This window comes from Eriocheir sinensis, chromosome 41 (genome assembly GCF_024679095.1).
Source record: "Eriocheir sinensis breed Jianghai 21 chromosome 41, ASM2467909v1, whole genome shotgun sequence".
Lineage (NCBI taxonomy): Eukaryota > Metazoa > Arthropoda > Malacostraca > Decapoda > Varunidae > Eriocheir > Eriocheir sinensis.
Genome location: NC_066549.1, coordinates 2259609 through 2279909, shown reverse-complemented (window position 1 = coordinate 2279909; position 20301 = coordinate 2259609). Strand labels below are relative to the sequence as shown.

Here is a 20301-nt window from a genome sequence, read left to right as displayed (position 1 = left end):
GCAGCTTATGGAGAAGGTATATGTTTTCAGCTTAGTGTCTTTAAATTTACCGCAAAACAAATTCTAGCTTATAATTCATAATGAAGTTTTATTTACTGTATCCCTGTCTGTCCGTTTGTCCATATGTCTGTCTGTCAATGTCTGTCTGTAAGTTTATATGCCCGCACTTCGCGAAATGAACAGCTGTGTCACCTAACAGTAATCATCAATCATTCTGCTTCGAGAGATGAGGGATGGAGAGATGGGGAGATGGGAGGGAGGTGGGGGAGTGGGCGTGGGGAGAGTGTGGAGTTTGAGTGGGGAGAGTGGAGGTCATAGGAGATGGAGGGTTGAGTGGTGGATATAGGGGAAAGGGAAGGGGAGGGAGGAGGGGAAGTGGGGTGGTCTTCTCTTCCAAGCTCGAGCGCAGTGTGGTCCGAGAGTGGATGAGAAAGTGGAAGAGAGAGATAGACAGTGCAGTGAAAGGTGACGGTCTGAGGAGGTGGAAACATGCGATGGAGCGAAAGAGTACTTTGGAGTAGTACGGGGAAAAGGAAGCCCCGCAGTGTGTCAGCTGGTATGATGGAAGCCTGGGTGGTGATCTCTTCCAAGCTCGGGCGCGGTGAATGAATGTGAATGCAAGAAATTACAGGTGGTCTGAGTCCCGCAGCAAAGTGTGTCAGATGTGTGACAGGGATGTGGATGAAACTGTCGCGCATGTGATGTGTGGGAGGTACCAGAGAGAAAGGACGGAGATGATGAGGGTGGCACTGAGTGAGATGGGCTGGGATGTGAATGGGAGGATTAATTGCAAAAACAGAGCGGGAATGGATGTTGCTGCTGCTGGGACTGTGTGGTGAGGCAAATGAGAGAATTATAGAAGCCATGAAGAATTTTCTGGAAAAGATGTGGTGTGTAAGAAATAGAGAATAGGATGATTTGTAATGGATACTGCTTGTTTTGTTTCTATTTTTACAGGCTGTGCCGATATTAAGGCCTGACTCTCCAACGGGTCACCTGTACAGCAAGAGCAAGAGAAACAAAAATAACTAACGAAGTGGACCAGAAGAAGGGAGGAACGAGAGGAGGAGGACCTAAGAAGCGATACAAAGCGTTACAGGTCAAAAGAAGAAGAGGAAGAAGAAGACCAAGACCAAGGCCAAGCACCGCTCAAAACAAAAACAAACGCAGGAGAAGAGTAACAGTGGGCCCACAGCCTAACTAGCCCCATAAAACACCCACGAAGAAGAAGAAGAAGACCTCCCCACCATTAACCCCACACACGCCACTCTGAGTCTTCCAAAACTAAAAGAACTCCACCTTAACCTGATGGATGGCAACTTATCGCCACTAAATTAGTAACATTTATCACCAGAAAAACATGAACCACGTCAAAAAATCGTTGGTTGGGTGAAACGGTAAATTGTCCCATATCGCTGTTAAGGAAAGAAACTTATTGTAACTATTATTGTAACCTGGCGCTGCTGATATGGTGCAGGTGTGACGCTCTGTTGAAGGGGCCTTTTCAGAAACTGGTATTACAGGAAGATTTTGATTTCTGAAATTCATATTTAGTTTGACAATTCACCATTTTGGCGTTGGCTTTCAAGTGTGCCAAAGTTTTAATCTTAGTGAATTAATTTATTTTTGAGATCTTTCCATATTGAAGTTATATATGGTGTTATTAAAAATTGCTCCCACAGTTAGCAAACACATTTGACTTTATCAAAACATCAGAACTACCATTTTGTTTTAATTTTGTGTTACCGCTATTTTTTCTTTGTAGGTTTATTACTAATGGGAATCTCTTGATTAAATTGTTTTTTTCATACAATAAAGAGAGAGCGAGAGTCAGTTTGCTTAGAAAATATGCTGCAGCTTTCAATCACAAACCTTTACTAATCATTTTTATGCCTAGGTTTCAAACATAAGTACTGATTGCTTCAAAATACATATTGTCTATTCTCCTGATGGCTTTAAAGTTTTATTGCTCTTTCAGTGACTAAGGAAGCAGGCTTTGTTCCCTCAAGGTACTGAATCCAAGGTCAAAAATAATGAGATCAAGTTAAGGTTTAACCAGCCAGCCACTCCATGTCAGGCACACCATGGAGAGACATTTTGGGAACTACGCCTCTTTAAGGTAATGCTTTTGAAGGTCGTTGATTTTATGAATCCTTAATTATCCTCCCTAACTTCAGTGCACTTTCCATGTGAGTTCCTTGTCTATCATTAAATCATTCTAACATTGCAAAAAATGTTTTTAAGTGTTGGTCATGTTTGGCTGGATACCATTTATTTGTACCTCCTTAAATCTGACAGTTAAGCTTCGTCTGCTTATAGAAATCATTATTTGCTTCTGGTTGTTTTCCTTAAATTTTGATTACCGTACATATATAATATTTGTATTTCATGACATTTCTTTATAACAATGTTTACATCTGTACACTTAATGTGCATCTTGCTCTTATTACCCTGAGGAATTTGTCAAAAATAGTATATATGTGAATTTCTTTGTCACAGGAATCAAATCTTTTATTGTAATAATCCTGTGAGGGCTGAAAGAATGCACCTGAAGCTTACAAAATAATTTCCAAACAAGTAAAAATTATAAAAAATACAAAATATTACAATCCTTGAGACATCTTAATATTTCCAATGTCTCATATAAAGTGACTAAACAAAATGCAGCTCCTTATAATACAGAAAATGAGGCATGTTTCTGGGTTACTCTTCAACACTTTTAATCTGGTCACCTGGACACTTTTAACTCAATGTTGAGCCAGAAAATCAGATCATCAGTGATGATGATAACAACAGTTTGATTTCAACTTTGTTTAAGTTTTTTAAATTGAAATAATTATTCAGATACTGAAAAAAAATAGCACTGAATGGTAAGTGTCACTCAAATTCTGAGAAGAATATAATTCAATATCCTTTTCTCATTGCCTGTCAGTAAATGGAAATGAGCACGAACATATATATTCATTTATTCCACTCTACATTTATTTAGCAACTTTATATTCTTTCCACCTTAATTTGCCCTTGACAGAGAAAATATCTGCTTATAGCAGGAGCCTGCTAGCAATTCCTGGTGACGTAAATGCCGGGCTGTTTCTGAGTCTAATGTGGTGCATGCCCTTGCTGATACTAAACCCTGTGAAATGCAGGGAATAAGAGACCTTGCAAAAACAGGGCAGCCACTTCCCTGAGCAGAGACATGTCAGTCACACGTCTTAGTAAAGAGTTGGAATATATACGTAACAAACCTTATTCTGTAAATACATTTCAGGCAGCAGATTGTTAATTCCAGTCCAGAGTTGAGAGCATTGGAGTCAAAACTTCAAGCCTGTGCGGTTACTCGTGACAACAAGGCAGCCATCGCTGAAAAAGGAGTTCATGAGAAATTAAGAAAAGTAAGGGTTTTTTTTTTTTTTTTTTAGATGCCTTTTTTAGAGGTGCATGGATGTCTCTTGCATTAAAATGATGCTCACAGCTCATGAAGGGTGGAGCACCTAGTCATCCCAGGGATAGATAGCTAATAAGATGACAGTAACCACAGCTAGCATGCTGATTTAAAAAAAAAAAACCCGCATCCATCTCTGTTGCATTTTACCATCAGCTGTAATTTTAATGCTATAACTTATTCTCTTCCCAAGAACCTCAACATTTGTCTTTGAGTATTTAAATGACGTATTCCTCATTATTCCTAACTTCTCTGTAATTGCCTTATTGCAGAGCAAGCTCTTTTGTTAAAGGACTGGCATTAATGATTGTGATAATTTTGATGATGAACATCTCTTGATTGTTTCTCTCAGATTGGAGAAAGAGAATATGCTGACTTGGTGAAGATGATGGACCAAGAAGAACAGCTTTCTGCAACCCTGACTCTGGCTGACCAACATGCCAAAATACAGGAAACTCAGAGGGAAAGTATTATTATTGAATTTATGTACTCAAACATTTTATTAGGATTCATATCCATATTTAAGTTGCTACTGGCATTTATATTTTCTGTATTAGGGAAAAAAACACCACTTTACTTGTAGGTCTTGAAGGATCAGATCAATGAAAAGGAAGCCAACAAAGCCAAAACGGAGGCTGAGAAAGTGGTTGAGATGATGGCTGAGGTGGATGAGAGCAAGGTGATGGAAGAGGAGAAAAAAGAGTAAGTTTTCATTATCTAAATCATATGTACCTTTGGTATCATATAATATTTAGTTGTTTACTCATGTTCTGAATTTTCTCCACCAGTGAGAGAAATTCAAATGCAGAATAAAGTGTAGGGCATTCTATCTAGCAGTCTGTCAGTCTCCAGTTGTCCCTATTCTGGCACTCCCAAGCACACTCAGTCCCTCACATACCAATGCTGTCTCCAATACTCGTCCACTCTATTGATCCGTTTCACTCGTGGCCTCCTCCTGACACTCCCTCCCTCAGTCCTGCCCACATAATCTCTCTTCATGAAGTCATCCTCATTCATACTCAAAGTGTCCAAACCACTTCAGAGCACCATGCTTCATCCATTAACCACTCTACACTTTGCTGTTACACCATACTAAATTTCTCATACATGCTTTTATTGTTTTCCTCCATCCCATCTTGACACACCACATGCACCTCTTTATAGCTCATTGCCACTGCTTTACTTCCTTTGATAACTCTCTGGCACACCTTTTAATCTATCTGCCCCTCACTAAAGTGTTTTAGCAATCTTTTCAAGAATTTTTCAATATGTAATAATCTATTCTTAGTTTTAAATTTAATCCAATATATTTAGCCTCATCTTACCATTTTTCTTATTCCTGTAGGCATTGGATGAAGAAGCAAGCATACCAAGAAAACACTCGACAGATCCTTCAGAAGCAGGCCCAGCTGAGGAAGCTTCTTGAAGAGGAAAATAAATTAGAAGACAGAAATCTTTCAAGGTGAAGTAATCAATAAAAGTGTAATATGTAACTTCACTTCATAATCCACAGAAGGGGATTGAAAGCAAAATAAATTCAACTATATGCCATATTTGCAGATCGGCAGAAGAATATAATGTGAAGATAGAACTCCAGAAGGAAATGGAACATCAGAAAGCAGAGATGCAGAGGCTTGAATACCAACAACGAGAGCTGTCTCTTGTTCAGAAACTAGAGGAGCAGCAGGTGAGTGAACCAAAGGGTAAAGGGGCATTGCAATCTTTAGATAATTATAACAAATCCCTTCTTAATTGATATAACAATACTGAAGAGTTACCTAAGGGGACTGACCACAGTATTTGTTAGAGGATCCTTCAGAACTGCAAGGTTTAACGGAGTGCAGAGTTCTTTGCAACTGACCATAGGCTTGTTGCTACAACATTTAAGCTCAATGTCAGGTCAATAAGAATCTCAAGAGGTAAGTATTTTATGCTTTGTCGTGAGAAACTGAAAGACTTGGTGAGTGCTCATGTATATGCAGTGACAGTTTCAAATAGATTCAGTGTGTCTGGCACCCTTGAAGACCTGTGTGATATCATTGAACTTTAAACTCTCCAAGCTGCAAGGAGTGCTTTGGAGAGCTTGTGGAGTCGAGGAGCGGTTTTACTTCGGGGGAGACGCTGGGTAACGTCGAGGAGACTTGCTCATCCTTTGCCCTGATCATCTTGGACAGTGCAGAGAACAGCAGACAAACTCAAGAGACTGTAGCTTTTGCATAAATTTATTTGGTATTTGAGGCCGTATGAAATAAAAACATGTAAAAGCATCTGTCTGGCCAAAATGATTTTGTATTTTAACTATAACTTTTCCCTTTCTTTATAATTATAAGAATGTCGTTTGTACAAAAACTGAAGTGGAAATAGGCCTGGGAGTAAAATAAAATAATCCTACATTTATTGAAAAGTGAAAGCAATAAAGCGATAAGAAAAATCTTGGCGAGCGCCAATAGAGCGAGCTGCAATGCAAGCAGCTTTTCAAGCTGTCTGCGCAGACTTAGCAACTAGTGCATTTTATTTATTATTATTACGTTTTTTTATATTTTCCTTCATGTTCGGATTATTGTGAATATCATGAACTGTGTAATGACATATTAAAAAATAAAATATTGCACATCATGGATGTGTTTTGAAAACCTAAAACCTACTTTTTTTATTTTTTTTTTTTTTTTATACATACATTACATACCTCTACATACATTTCCTTAACCTTCATTTTAATGATTGATTGAAAAAATAAATTTATGAAGTTAAGTGAAGAAAATTAACATTGCAAACTTTAACAAAAATTATCGCATTTAATTTTTAAAAAAATTTGTAATGCATTTCTTTAGTCTTTGTTCTGATAGCCCATTCTTTACAGATAAAAAGAGACATGCTTCAGGAAACAAAGCTGGAATTGGAGATATTGGAAAAAACTGCTCAAGAGAGGAAAATTATTGAAGAAAAGGAGAAGAAAAGAGAGGAAGCAAGACTCAACCTCCTTAAAGGACTAGATGACCAAATAAGGTAAGGTTTAGGTTCAGTCAGTCTGCCTAAATACTGTATTGCATGTATAGTAAAAGACAAGCAGTATAATGTAATATTTAGAGATTAGTTTGTGCTGTTGTAGATTCAGTTGTAGCTGAGGCTTTGATTAATTATTGTTGGTTTGCAAAATTTGTAAAACTTAATTCCTGTGCAATACTTACGTCTGTTTTTTTTCTTTTTCAGATATAAAGAGGAGCAAGAATCTAAGGAGCAAGAAAAAGAGGCAGAATATGGAAAATTGGTAATACAGTAATTGACATTTACGTTTACTTGTAATTTAGTAAAAACTTGCAAGGTTTATTGATTGAATTGCTTCTTAAATATTGGTATATATAAAGTGCTTTAGACGATAGATGCATCCCACCATACCCAGGAACCTAGAGGCACTCTCATTGTTGTTGATGTTGTCTGCAGCCTGAACGTATAAAGAGGTATTACAATATGCTGTGAAATGTGGCTCAATAGAGCTCACTCAGCATGTCTAATACAAGTCATTAGCTGAGTTGGTATCTAGTGCAAACGGGCGAGACATGTCAGTTACCAGTCAGTGAGTGGGTGTCTTCTGTCACCCACACTGCAGATACACTGTGTGAACTTGAATTTTGTGTGAGTGTGAATTAGTGATTTTGGCTTCAAGCAGTAAATTATGCCGATGACTAAGTTAGATTGTGGGACTGTGGAGATTATAATAGTTATTTATAAAGTGTTTATAAATCATTGGTCTTAAAATTGTAACTATTTTGTCAGTTCCATTTATAAAAGTTGCTCTTAAGGTATTCCCAGCTTGTTATGGCTGTAGATGTGATAAGTCTAGTGTAGGTCAGATGAACATTCTGTTTTTGCATAGGAATTAAGAAAATAACAAGTAAAGAAATAGTAATATGAAGCATTCAGCATTATTCAATCATGGCAAAAATTTCTGATGGTATATATATAAAAGTCTTACTGTAGCCATTCTCATCAGCTTCTGGAGGTCATGGCTGAGGAAGGTCGCCTGGAGCAGCTGGTGGCCAGGGCTCGCAGGCAGAGGCAGCTGGATCACCGCCAGCTGGTTGAATGCCTCCTGAAGGAGCGGCGAGCACTGAGGGCCAAGCTAATGGAGCAGCGGCGGCAAGAAGACCAGGAAGAATCAGCATATAACCATCTCAGGTCAGTAATCATAAGTCTCTTGAAAGGACTCAGGGGCCAGGAAGATCAACAGCTTTCTCATGAATTTTACAAGAGCCAGAAGGCTGAGAATTGCAGGTGCTTGGTATCAGTAGCCAAAGCTGCACTACTGAACACAGTAATGCAATGCTGGAGAAATAGCTTAGGACACTGGTCACTTCCTCACAAGCAATTGTAGGGGGATCCTCAGGACTGCAGGGTTTTCCTGAATGCACAGTTCTTTGCAGCAGATTATAGGCTTGTTGTTGCAATAATTAAGCTTCATGTCAGCCCAAGATAGAATCCCAAGATGTATCCATACTCTGATCCATCTTGAGAAACTGAATGACTTGGCACACGCTCATAATTATAGAACGACAGTCTCAAATTGGTTCAGTGTGCTCAGCACCCTTGAGAACCCTATAGAACTGTGGGTGCAGATTAAAGCCTACAAGACCCCTGGATCTTGGTGGAGAAAGGGCCCCATAACCCCTCTTTTTGTTCGAGGAGTTGCTGGGGTGGGTGCCAGCGGAAACAGGCCCAGGATTAATTAATCTAAGGAAGGCTTTGTATGTGGGGTCCTGGAATGTCCTGAGCCTCTTAGAGGATCACTGACTGCCCTACCTGGCAAATGAGCTCAGAGGGCTAAAGATGGATCTAGAGGGACTCTCTAACATGGGGAGGCCTGGCAGTGGTGTGATCAGTAGTGTAGGGCACACCTACTTCTGGTTTAGCATGAGTTTGTGGGTTGAGCAAGCTGATGGATCCTGTCATGAGGTACTTTGGATGGGAATGGGCCTGCATGGAGATTTGCCTCTAGCATATTCCCCATATTGATTGGCTGAGAGCTTTCTTTAGTATCAGGACAATTTCTCTGTAAAACAAGTGGTTAAATATCATTATATTTCACTTTCAGCATCACAAAATTTAATATGAAAACTGCTGCTGCCAATTCACAAAGGATAGGGAAGCTATTTCTGAGACATTAATTCTTAAATATTTTAATTAAATATTTCAATTCTCTTTTTGATTATTTATAAACCTGTAGACTACTTTGTATTCTCATTTTCTTTCCCACAGAAAAAGCATCTTGGAGGAGGAAGAAAAGCTCCTGCTGCTCAAGCACGCGCCGCACCTGCTGCCGTTCTTCACCCCGGAGCTGCGCGCCCGGCTCAGGCAGCTCATCTGACACAGCTTGATTTCAGTGCAAACTCATCATTAGCATCTTGTCTCCTTTCATATTTTTTAAAATGATAGCTATAAGTTTTTTATAAGATTTGTAATAACTTGTTATTTAATAATTAAATGTTATTTCACACAATCATAAGAATAAATGCACATCAGATATAGTTTTAATTGAAAGACTAAGGATATTCTATGTAGCACGTACATCCTCTTTGTTTTATCAAATACAATGGTAATGTTTGAGGAAGTTCCTGAAGTCACAGTTTGTAATAAGATGGAAATGCTCAGACTTAGCCAATACAGCATAAAGCAGTTACTGCAGCACACAAAAGGACACCCAGGTAAGATGCAAAGAAGAACCTACATGACAATACTACATTGAAATGTGACAGAGGTGAGAGCTAGAGAGATATGAGAATGTGAAAAGATTGGTTAAGGAAAGCGAAGATGAGGATTTTGGTAGGAAAAAATATCAGCAAAATATTTGAAGGCCAAGAAACTTATCTGGAAAGAAGTGAAAAGTGGGGGAAGGAAGAAAGACACTTGAATGATGAAGGAAAGCAACAGGGTCCTTGTAAAAAGGAATGAGGTGATAAAGGAGGAACGAAAGAAGCATTTTGAATCAATGATGAATGAGAGTGTGAGAGGGAGAGCGGAAGTGACCAGTAAATAGGAATGAAGGTAAATGCAGTGTGGCCATGTCCTCAGGGTGAAGCTGAGAGGAGTGAGATTGAGAAGGCGGTAAAGACATAAAAGAAAGACCCCTGGCATTAGCGGCATAAGAGCAGAAATACTGAAATATGGAAGAGATTTAGTTGTAGAGTGGATGTTGTAGATATGTAGTCAAGCAATAGGGCTGGGCAGGGCAGGGCCGTATACCTGGAGGAAAGTAATCATTGTGTCGCTATACAAAAGAAAAGGAAAGTGTAGTTGTAACAGTTAAAGGGGAATGAGCTTACACAGTGTGCCAGAAAAGGTGTATAGAATTAGTTTAAATGAAAGAGATCGAATTAGGAATGAATATATAAGAGGAACAGTGAAAGTAATTGAAATCTCCAAGAAGATCCAGGAGTCAAGATTGAGGTGGTATGGACACTTGAGAAGAAGAGTTGGGGAAGATCATGTAGGAAGGGAAGTCATGGAAATGGAAGTGCAGGGAAATAGAAGAAGAGGAAGGCCCAGACGAAGGTGGATTGATAGCATAAACGGAGATCTAAGGGAGAAGAATTTAAACCCAGAGATGGCCAACAACAGAAATACGTGGAGAAGGCTCATTCACAACGGCGACCCCGAATAGGGAAAAGCTGGGAAGAAGAAGAAGAAGAAGAAAGGATGAAAATAACATATAAGTGTAAGCAATGAACACTGACATTGACTCCACTTCTGGTGAAGACTCAAAAAGCTGTCTTGATAGCTCATCCAGCATAAGATTTTTAACGAGCAATTTCTCGCAGTGTAACAAGCAGGCTGTGCTTCGCCCTCTTCTCAAGAAACCTGGACTTGATGTTTACAATACGACTAATTATATTGTCCTTTTTATCATAGGTTTTAAACCGCGCTATACTTGAACAACTGTTCGCACTTCTCGAACAGAACAGATATATTATATTGTTCAGTCTGTCTATACGTTGACAGCACCATTCAAAGGAAACAGCATTAACCATGATACAAGATGATTTAGTCGAGGATACCTGTAATAGAGCATCCACATTCTTAGTTTTCCTTGATCTCACTGCAGCCTTTGATGCAGGCTGTCTCCGATGCGGCGCCTTTGCTGTTTGGTGTCCTTTAGGAAAGTTTTGTTACCGATACTTTTTGCAACTTATATTAACAGTTTCACATACAATGTCGCTAATAACTTCCCCTCCCATAACAACCACATTTATGGGTAAAATTTAAATGTTGTTGATGTAAAATGAAAACTGGGTCATCGATGTCATATATAATGATATGGATGTCAAGAAGAAAGGTAAAAGAGGGGGCTCCCGTGGTAGTCTCCGCCTTGCGCTCCGGTGGGGTGCTTGAGCGTATAGGTTCGAGACCTGCCCGGTGCCATGGGAGTGGAAAGGTAGGCTCTTTCCGACATCCTCAGCCCCGTTGTTGGGCCTCCTCCTTGAAAGAATTGGGCATCTCTCTACCAGCCGTCTGGGTGGTTGCGCGGCATGCACCGCCTTCCTCCCTTGGGGTGCATCCCCAACGAAATACCACAAAAAAAAAAAGTAAGAGGTACAAGTGAATTTAAATGTCCAAGGAAACAGAAGAGGTGACGCTGCCGTAAACACCCTCTTCACCACTGAAGGGGAGTCACACGTGACGCCAATAAACCCTCTTCGAAACCTGGTTGCAGACTAGTAAAGGAACTGTAAAGAACACTGTCATACGGCGGTGGAGAGGAGCAGGAGAATGGTCAGGATGGGGATGTCTTGCATTCATACGGATCTGGTTGACTGACCTTTTCGCTTCGACCACATTCTGCGATGTACTTTAAAATCTTCTCTGGTGGTTTTAGTGGGGAAAGCAGCGAAAACTCAGAATGTGAACGAAGGTTTATAGGATAGAAATATTTCACTATTATATTTTTTAAGTTCGTTATATATTTTGATTAAAGAAAAACAATTTTCACGTGTAAATTATTATTCATTAAAAGGATAATTGCACCTACTCAGTCTCCTTCATTGATTCTTGTCATTATTTAGTTTTCTTTCTTTCATTCAATTTTGATGACTTGATGACATTTTTTGTCCGTTCCCAAAATGCCATTTTTGTGGCCAGGGGCACATGCTAATTTGCTATCTTCAAAACTTTGTACGTAACTTTCACAATATTCATGCGAATGCTTTTTCCTGTATCTCTTGACACTTATGTACACACTGCATACTATGCTGGTGTTTTAAGAAACCTGAAGTATTTACATATTCATATTTATTCTTTTCCTCTATGTCATAACTGTTTTATCAATATTTGAATACAGGCTGAGGACAAACACCTTCAGCAAGTTTGTGACTATTTATACAACCCCTTTCATGTCTAAGGTTTATTATTGTATTGAAACATCTCAGTTTCTCAGATTATGTTTATTCATGTGATGCATTTGGCTATACACTGGTGGACATGTCTGACACGGTACTTCAGTGCAGCACTCAGGCGCATCAGCTTAGCGCCCGTACTTCTGCTCAGCAGTCTTGCACACGTGACGCTTCAGGCAGACGTCGAAGCAACACTTGCTTGTGAAGGCGCACACTCCATCATGGGGACAGTACTGTTGCAGGGGAAACTTATTAGAATTTTGTTGGGAAAGCAAAAATAATCATATAATAATTTGATACTCTCTCTCTCTCTCTCTCTCTCTCTCTCTCTCTCTCTCCATCTTGCGCACACACACACACACACACACCTTTGGGCCGGCAATCCTGACTCCAGTGCAGCTGCTGCGGACTGGTGGACACCGACCTGGATGTTCTGAAAACAATAAACATATATTTTTGTATTCAAGGTGAGAATCGTATTTACTAAAGACTTGAGGAAACACGCAGCCAAACATTGCATCATGAGACCTCTTGGCTCATAACTGTTGCGTCATCAACAAGACATTTAGTTATGCTTTACACTGTCCTTCATGATGTTACTAATCTGAATTTAAGAGCGACTAATTCCTTGAGACAGAAACCCACCACTCGTGAAGGGCGGGAAAACCTCGTGAGGAAGGCCGCAGCAATAGTTTTGGTTGTTGTTGTCTTTGCACCAGTACTTGCAGTCCTGTGACGGCGGCGGCAGCAATGATGAGGCCTGCGTCACCGCCAGCACTGCGACCAGCATCACCACGGCGGCAATGTACACTCCTCTCTGATGGATGAAGAACGGCAACTTAATTTCAGCATACCGGAATACAATGGGTATTTGACAATAACTATATAAATATGTTAATATGCAGGTTGATAAATAAATATAAATACATCAATATCCGTCTATCTCTATTTATATCAATCAATCTATCCTATCTGTTGCATAATACAAGAGAGATAGATCGAAAGCGAGCTTACCATCTTTGTTCTTTGCTTGGTCGAGCTGTCTGAAGCAAACACAGGTACAGGCGAGAGCGGTGGCCGGTGTGGCGGGTGTCTGTCGCCTCCCGCCTTATATCCGCGCGGCCGCCACCGGGGAGCAGCAGGACCCTGGAGGGAGCCGGCAGTGTAATCCGATTCTCAGAAGGCAAGAACACCTTTGACGGCAGCAAACTTAGTGGGAAAATCTCGAAAAAAAATGTCCACGTACATGACGAGACAAAGAAAAGCTGTGGAATTTACTTTATTGTATGCACATTAAACCTATCTATCTGTTTATTATCTCTATCTATGAAGTTATCTCAATATCTATCTGTCTATAAACTCTCTCTCTCTCTCTCTCTCTCTCTCTCTCTCTCTCTCTCTCTCTCTCTCTCTCTCTCTCTCTTAGACTCACTCACTTGCTCGCTCACCTTTCGCTGGCACGCACGCACGCACGCACACATACACACACATACGCACACGCACACACACACACACACACACACACACACATAGAGAACAGAACAAAAGGAAAAGGAGAGGTAATGATTTAGTCGGAGTTAAAACTTTTTGAAGTTAAAATATGTCCAGAAACCACCGAAATCATCAGTCTACAAGTCCCACTTAGCAGCAATGTATAAAGATAGAAATAATAGTAACTTATGTTCCCGACACACGGCACACCAGACAAAGGAAAGATACAAGTGGATGATAGAGGATACAGTGCGAAGGTTAGATTAAGAAATGTATGATACCACAAATGTAATGCTTATGGGAGATTTTAATAACAAGGGAGTGCCTGAGAGTTGTTTGAAGCAGATGAAAATACATGGGGGGAGAGTTATTGAAACTGACAGAGTAACCTAATGACTCAATGGATCAAAGCGGAAACTAGACACAGAGGCAGAGATAAACCAGCAAGACTGGACGTAATATTTACGAAAGGGACTAAGACATCGGGAGAGGTGAAACATGAATGCCCATTTGGAGAAAGTAGCCATGAAATCCTGGAAGTCAAACTGAACGAAGAGTGTCATGGCTACATTAAAGAAGAACATGAAAAAAAGAGAAGTTATAACATGGCAAAGCATAAAGAATTAAAAGCTTCTTTCAGTAGAATAACCTGCATGGCGATGAACCAATTAAGTGTGTGCAAGAGAAGTACGATTATTTCTTAAGGGTGTATAATGAAGGAGTAAATGATTGTGTGCCACTCTATGTAGTAAAGAATAGACGAATCAATAAATGGTTTAGTGCAAGATGTTTTAAGGCCAAACAAAATAGAGACAGCTTGGATAATTTGGGGAAAAAGGAAAAATGAAACCAACAGAGAGCGTTATAAACAGCTTAGAAATATACAAGAGTGAGAAGAGAGAAGGAAAAAATTGTGAAAAGAACATACTGGATAAATGCAAGGACGAACCAAAATATTTTCTATAAATGCCTTAAGAATAAACTATAAAAAAAATTGAGTGTAATAAGGATAAGGGATGATGAGCAAGTATTTGATGAGGAGAAAAAGATAAGTGATAAATGTTTTCAAAAGATATTCAATAAAGAGTCTGAATTTGAACATATGACAGGAGGAAGAACAGTTAAAAAATTGGAAAACAAAGATGTGGACAGAAATGATTTATTAAACCTTATGAAGTCACTGGATGGCAGAAAGGCAATGGGACCAGATGATATATCGGGCCAAGTACTAAAGGAATATAGTGAAGAACTAATAGGTCCAATTTACGACATTACAGATTGCTCACTTAGGACGGTCGCAGTACCAAGAGAATGAAAAGGGCCAATGTGATTCCCGTACATATAATTGGAGACAGAGAGGAACCACTAATTTAGAGTCCGGTCTCACTCACAAGTGTTGTTTGTAAACTATACGAAAGAATATTAAAAAAGAAAGGGCTGACTATCTGGAAAATGAAAAGATGATAAATGACAGCCAATTTAGTTTTCAACAAGGAAAGTCATTTGTTAAAAACTTGGTCTGTATTTACTCAAGAGTAGCTGACATAGTATGCAGAGAGAAGGATGGGCGGAAGGCGTATATCTGTATCTAATAAAAAGCATATGACAAAGTACCACATAATAGATTACTATGGAAATCGAAACATAATGGAGCAGTGGGGGAAGTGTAAGGAACTGGATGAGTGATTACTTGATGAACAGGTTGGTTTGAGGAGCGAGATTGAGAAGGCAGTAAAGACAAGAGAGAGGAGCCTGGCATAGATGGCATAAGAGCAGAAAACTGAAATAAGGAAGAGATTTAGTTGTGGAGTGGATTGTTGCCATGTAGTCCAGCACCAGGGCCGGGCGGGGCAGGACGAGGCGCCGTGTGACTGGAGGAAAGTAATCATTGTGCCGCTACACAAAATAAAAGGAAGTAGCTGTGATTGTAACAGTTTTAGGGGAACGAGCTTACACAGTGTGCCAGGAAAGGTGTATAAATGCATTTTAAATGAAAGGATGAAAATAACAGATAAAAGTGTAAGCAATGAACATTGACAGTGATCCCACTTCTGGTGAAGACCCAAAAAAGTGTCTTGATAGCTCATCCAACTTCCTCTTCTTTAACTTCCGCAACTTTCACATTCTACGTTCTTATTGTTATTTTGTGGAACACATCCTCTGCAAGTCTCACCTCTTCTTAACTGAAACACAGTTTGTGAGGCTACTGACAGTAATTTCTATTCCGTTCCCTCCTACATTCCCTCCTACGTACTCGTAACACACACATCCATAAATACCAAGCATATCACACTAACACTGACGCATACAAGCACTCATACTTTCTACGCACCATACGTGACTGGAACAACCTCCCTCCTCAGATTTTAGACTGCAATACAATAGACTCATTCAGAAAACAAATACACAATCACTTGTCACCGCAACACAACAACACTTAACAATTACACTTGATTCACTTCCCTCCCCTGCACACCCGACTTCTCCGTCCCCCAAACAACCAATAAATATGCATGTTATGCACCTGTACGGGTGCCCTGCGCATCATATATCCCGATCCCGATCCAGGTCCATTCTCATTCCAATGTTTCAGACAGAAATAGATGCTACATCAATGTACGCAGTGATATATATATATATATATATATATATATATATAGATATATATATATATATATATATATATATATATATATATATATATATATATATGTTATTGTTCAGTCTGCCTATACGTTGGCAGCACCATTCAAAGGAAACAGCGTTAACCATGATACACGATTATTTAGTCGAGGATACCTGTAATAGAGCATCCACATTCTTAGTTTTACTTGATCTCCCTGCAGCCTTTGATGCGGTTGATGACGAGCTGCTACTGAGTGGTTTTCAAAACTGTGCAGCGCATGGCATTGCCCCGATGCTCATTAGTTCATATTCGTCAGGTGGGTCCCAGCGCGTGGTGATGAATCACGCCGTCTCCGATGCGGCGCCTTTGCGATTTGGTGTCTTGTAGGAATCAGTTTTGTTACCGATACTTTTTCCGGCTTTTTCGCTTCCACACTTTCACACACAATGTCGCTAATAACTTCCCCTCCCATAACAACCACATTTATGGGTAAAATTTAAATGTTATTGATGTAAAATGAAAACTGGGCCATCGATGTCAGATATAATGATCTGGAGGTCAAAAAGAAAGGTAAAAGTAATTGGTGACAAGTGAATTATCAATGTTCAAGGAAACAGAAGAGGTGACGCTGCCGTAAACACCCTCTTCACCACTGAAGGGGAGTCACAGGTGACGTCAGTAAACCCTCTTCGAAACCTGGATGCAGACTTGGATTACACCGTAAAGAACACAGACACACGACGGTGGCGAGGAGCAGGAGGATGGTCAGGATGAGGATGGGGACGTCTTGCATTCATACGGATCTGGCTGACTGACCTTTTCGCTTCGTCCACATTCTGCAAAGTGCTGTTTACTTTAAAATCAGTGACTAGCATTTTTCTCTGCTGGTTTTACTCAAGTGGCAAAGCGGCGAATCCAAAATGTGAACAAAGGTTTATATACAGATATAAATCTTTCACTGTTACATTTTTAATGTTGTTTATATATTCAATGATGAAAGAAAATCAATTTTCACGTGTAAAATATTATTCGTTAAAAGGATAATTGCACCTACTCCGTCTCCTTCACTGATTCTTGTCATTATTTAGTTTTCTTTCTTTCATTCTATTTCGTCCGAAATCTTTCATAACCTGTGATGCGACATTTTTTATCCGTTCCCAAAATGTCATTTTTGTGGCCAGGGGCACATGCTAATTTGCTATCTTCAAAACTTTGTACGTAGCTTTCACAATATTCATGTGAATCCTTTTTCTTGTATGTATTGACACTTATATACACAATGCATACTATGCTGGTGTTTTAAGAAACCTGAAGTATTTACATATTCATATTTATTCTTTTCCTCTATGTTATAACTATTTTATAAATTTTTCAATACAGGCTGAGGACAAACACCTTCAACAAGTTTGTGACAAGTTATACATCCCCTTTCATGTCTAAGGTTTATTATTGTATTGAAACGTCTCAGTTTCTCAGATTATGTTTATTCATGTGATGCATTTGGCTATATACTGGTGGACATGTCTGACACGGTACTTCAGTGCAGCACTCAGGCGCATCAGCTTAGCGCCCGTACGTCTGCTCAGCAGTCTTGCACACGTGACGCTTCAGGCAAATGTCGAAGCAACACTTGCTTGTGAAGGCGCACACTCCATCATGGGGACAGTACTGTTGCAGGGGAAACTTGTTAGTATTTTGTTGAGAAAGCAATAATAATCATATAATCATTTGATACTCTCTCTCTCTCTCTCTCTCTCTCCATCTTGCGCACACACATACACACACACACCTTTGGGCCGGCAATCCTGACTCCAGTGCAGCTGCTGCGGACTGGTGGACACCGTCCTGGATGTTCTGAAAACAATAAACATATATTTTTGTATTCAAGGTGAGAATCGTATTTACGAAAGACTGAGGAAACACGCAGCCAAACATTGCATCATGAGACCTCTTGGCTCATAACTGCTGCGTCATCAACAAGACATTTAGCTATGCTTTACACGGTCCTTCATGATGTTACTAATCTGAATCTCAGAGCGACTAATTCCTTGAGACAGAAACCCACCACTCGTGAAGGGCGGGAAAACCTCGTGAGGAAGGCCGCAGCAATAGTTTTGGTTGTTGTTGTCTTTGCACCAGTACTTGCAGTCCTGTGACGGCGGCGGCAGCAATGATGAGGCCTGCGTCACCGCCAGCACTGCGGCCAGCATCACCACGGCGGCAATGTACACGCCTCTCTGAGGGATGAAGAGCGGCAACTTAATTTCAGCATACCGGAATACAATGGGTATTTGACAATAACTATATAAATATGTTAATATGCAGGTTGATAAATAAATATAAGTACATCAATATCCGTCTATCTCTATTTATATCAATCAATCCATCTTATCTGTTGCATAATACAAGAGAGATAGATCGAAAGCAAGCTTACCATCTTTGTTCTTTGCTTGGTCGAGCTGTCTGAAGCAAACACAGGTACAGGCGAGAGCAGTGGGCGGTGTGGCGGGTGTCTGTCGCCTCCCGCCTTATATCCGCGCGGCCGCCACCGGGGAGCAGCAGGACCCTGGAGGGAGCCGGCAGTGTAATCCGATTCTCAGAAGGCAAGAACACCTTTGACGGCAGCAAACTTAGTGGGAAAATCTCGAAAAAAAATGTCCACGTACATGACGAGACAAAGAAAAGCTGTGGAATTTACTTTATTGTATGCACATTAAACCTATCTATCTGTTTATTATGTCTATCTATGAAGTTATCTCAATATCTATCTGTCTATAAACTCTCTCTCTCTCTCTCTCTCTCTCTCTTAGACTCACTCACTTGCTCGCTCACCTTTCGCTGGCACGCACGCACGCACGCACACATACACACACATACACACACGCACCCGCACACACACACACACACACACACACACACACACACACACACACAACACACACACACACACACACACACACACACAGAGAACAGAACAAGAGGAAAAGGAGAGGTAATGATTTAGTTGCAGTTAAAAGTTTTTGAAGTTAAAATATGTCCAGAAACCACCGAAATCATAAAGATGGAAATAATAGTAACTTATGTTCCCGACACACGGCACACCGGACAAAGGAAACATACAAGTGGATGATAGAGGATACAGTGCAAAGGTTAGATTAAGAAATGTATGATACCACAAATGTAATGCTTATGGAAGATTTTAATAGCAAGGGAGTGCCTGAGAGTTGTTTGAAGCAGATGAAAATACATAGGAGGGGGGGGAGAGTTACTGAAACTGACAGAGTAACCTAATGACTCAATGGATCAAAGCGGAAACTAGACACAGAGGCAGAAATAAACCAGCAAGATTGGACGTAATATTTACGAAAGGGACTATGACATCGGGGGAGGTGAAACATGAACGCCCATTTGGAGAAAGTGGCCATGAAATCCTGGAAGTCAAACTGAACGAAGATTGTCATGGCTACATTAAAGAAGAACATGAAAAAAAGAGAAGTTATAACATGGCAAAGCATAAGGAATTAAAAGCTTCTTTCAGTAGAAGAAACTGCATGGCGATGAACCAATTAAGTGTGTGCAAGAGAAGTACGATTATTTCTTAAGGGTGTATAATGAAGGAGTAAATGAATGTGTGCCACTCTATGTAGTAGAGAAGAGACGTATCAATAAATGGTTTAGTGCAAGATGTTTTAAGGCCAAACAAAAAAGAGACAGCTTGGATAATTTGGGAAAAAAGGAAAATGAAACCAACAGAGAGAGTTATAAACAGCTTAGAAATATACAAGAGTGAGAAGAGAGAAGGAAAAAATTGTGAAAAGAACATACTGGATTAATGCAAGGACGAACCAAAATATTTTCTATAAATGCCTTAGGAATAAACTATAAAAAAAATTGAGTGTAATAAGGATAAGGGATGATGAGCAAGTATTTGATGAGGAGAAAAAGATAAGTGATAAATGTTTTCAAAAGATATTCAACAAAGAGTCTGAATTTGAACCTCTGACGACAGGAGGAAGAACAGTTAAAATAATTGGAAAACAAAGATGTGGACAGAAATGATTTATTAAACCTTATGAAGTCACTGGATGGCAGAAAGGCAATGGGACCAGATGATATATCGGGCCAAGTACTAAAGGAATATAGTGAAGAACTAATAGGTCCAATTTACGACATAACAGATTGCTCACTTAGGACGGTCGCAGTACCAAGAGAATGAAAAGGGCCAATGTGATTCCCGTACATATAAATGGAGAAAGAATATTAAAAAAGAAAGGGTTGACTATCTAGAAAATGCAAGGATGAAAATAACATAAAAGTGTAAGGAATGAACACTGACAGAGTGATCCCACTTCTGGTGA

The 20301-nt window shown here is 39.8% G+C and overlaps 2 protein-coding genes across 4 annotated transcripts in view; one reads left to right on the top strand and one right to left on the bottom strand.

Annotated features, from left to right (window-relative positions):
• Positions 1-986: 986 nt before the first annotated feature.
• On the top strand, positions 987-8958 carry LOC127009494 (meiosis-specific nuclear structural protein 1-like). Of its 3 annotated transcripts, none has more exons than XM_050882601.1 (11): positions 987-1337; positions 1979-2119; positions 3269-3392; positions 3795-3906; positions 4027-4144; positions 4788-4904; positions 5003-5129; positions 6303-6448; positions 6653-6710; positions 7434-7618; positions 8696-8958. In XM_050882601.1, the coding sequence occupies exons 2-11, from the start codon at positions 2085-2087 to the stop codon at positions 8802-8804; spliced, it is 1131 nt and encodes a 376-aa protein (XP_050738558.1). In that variant the 5' UTR covers positions 987-1337; positions 1979-2084; the 3' UTR covers positions 8805-8958. The 3 variants fall into 3 exon arrangements, with proteins under 3 accessions (XP_050738558.1, XP_050738556.1, XP_050738557.1); XM_050882599.1 differs by having other exon boundaries at positions 987-1397; XM_050882600.1 differs by having other exon boundaries at positions 987-1514.
• Positions 8959-11859: 2901 nt separating this feature from the next.
• LOC127009495 (uncharacterized) overlaps positions 11860-20301 on the bottom strand; it is a 31168-nt gene continuing 22726 nt past the window's right edge. The window contains exon 4 of the mRNA XM_050882602.1: positions 11860-12059. Coding sequence (XP_050738559.1) covers positions 11955-12059 — 105 coding nt within the window. The 3' untranslated portion in view covers positions 11860-11954. The remainder of the gene's footprint in view (positions 12060-20301) is intronic.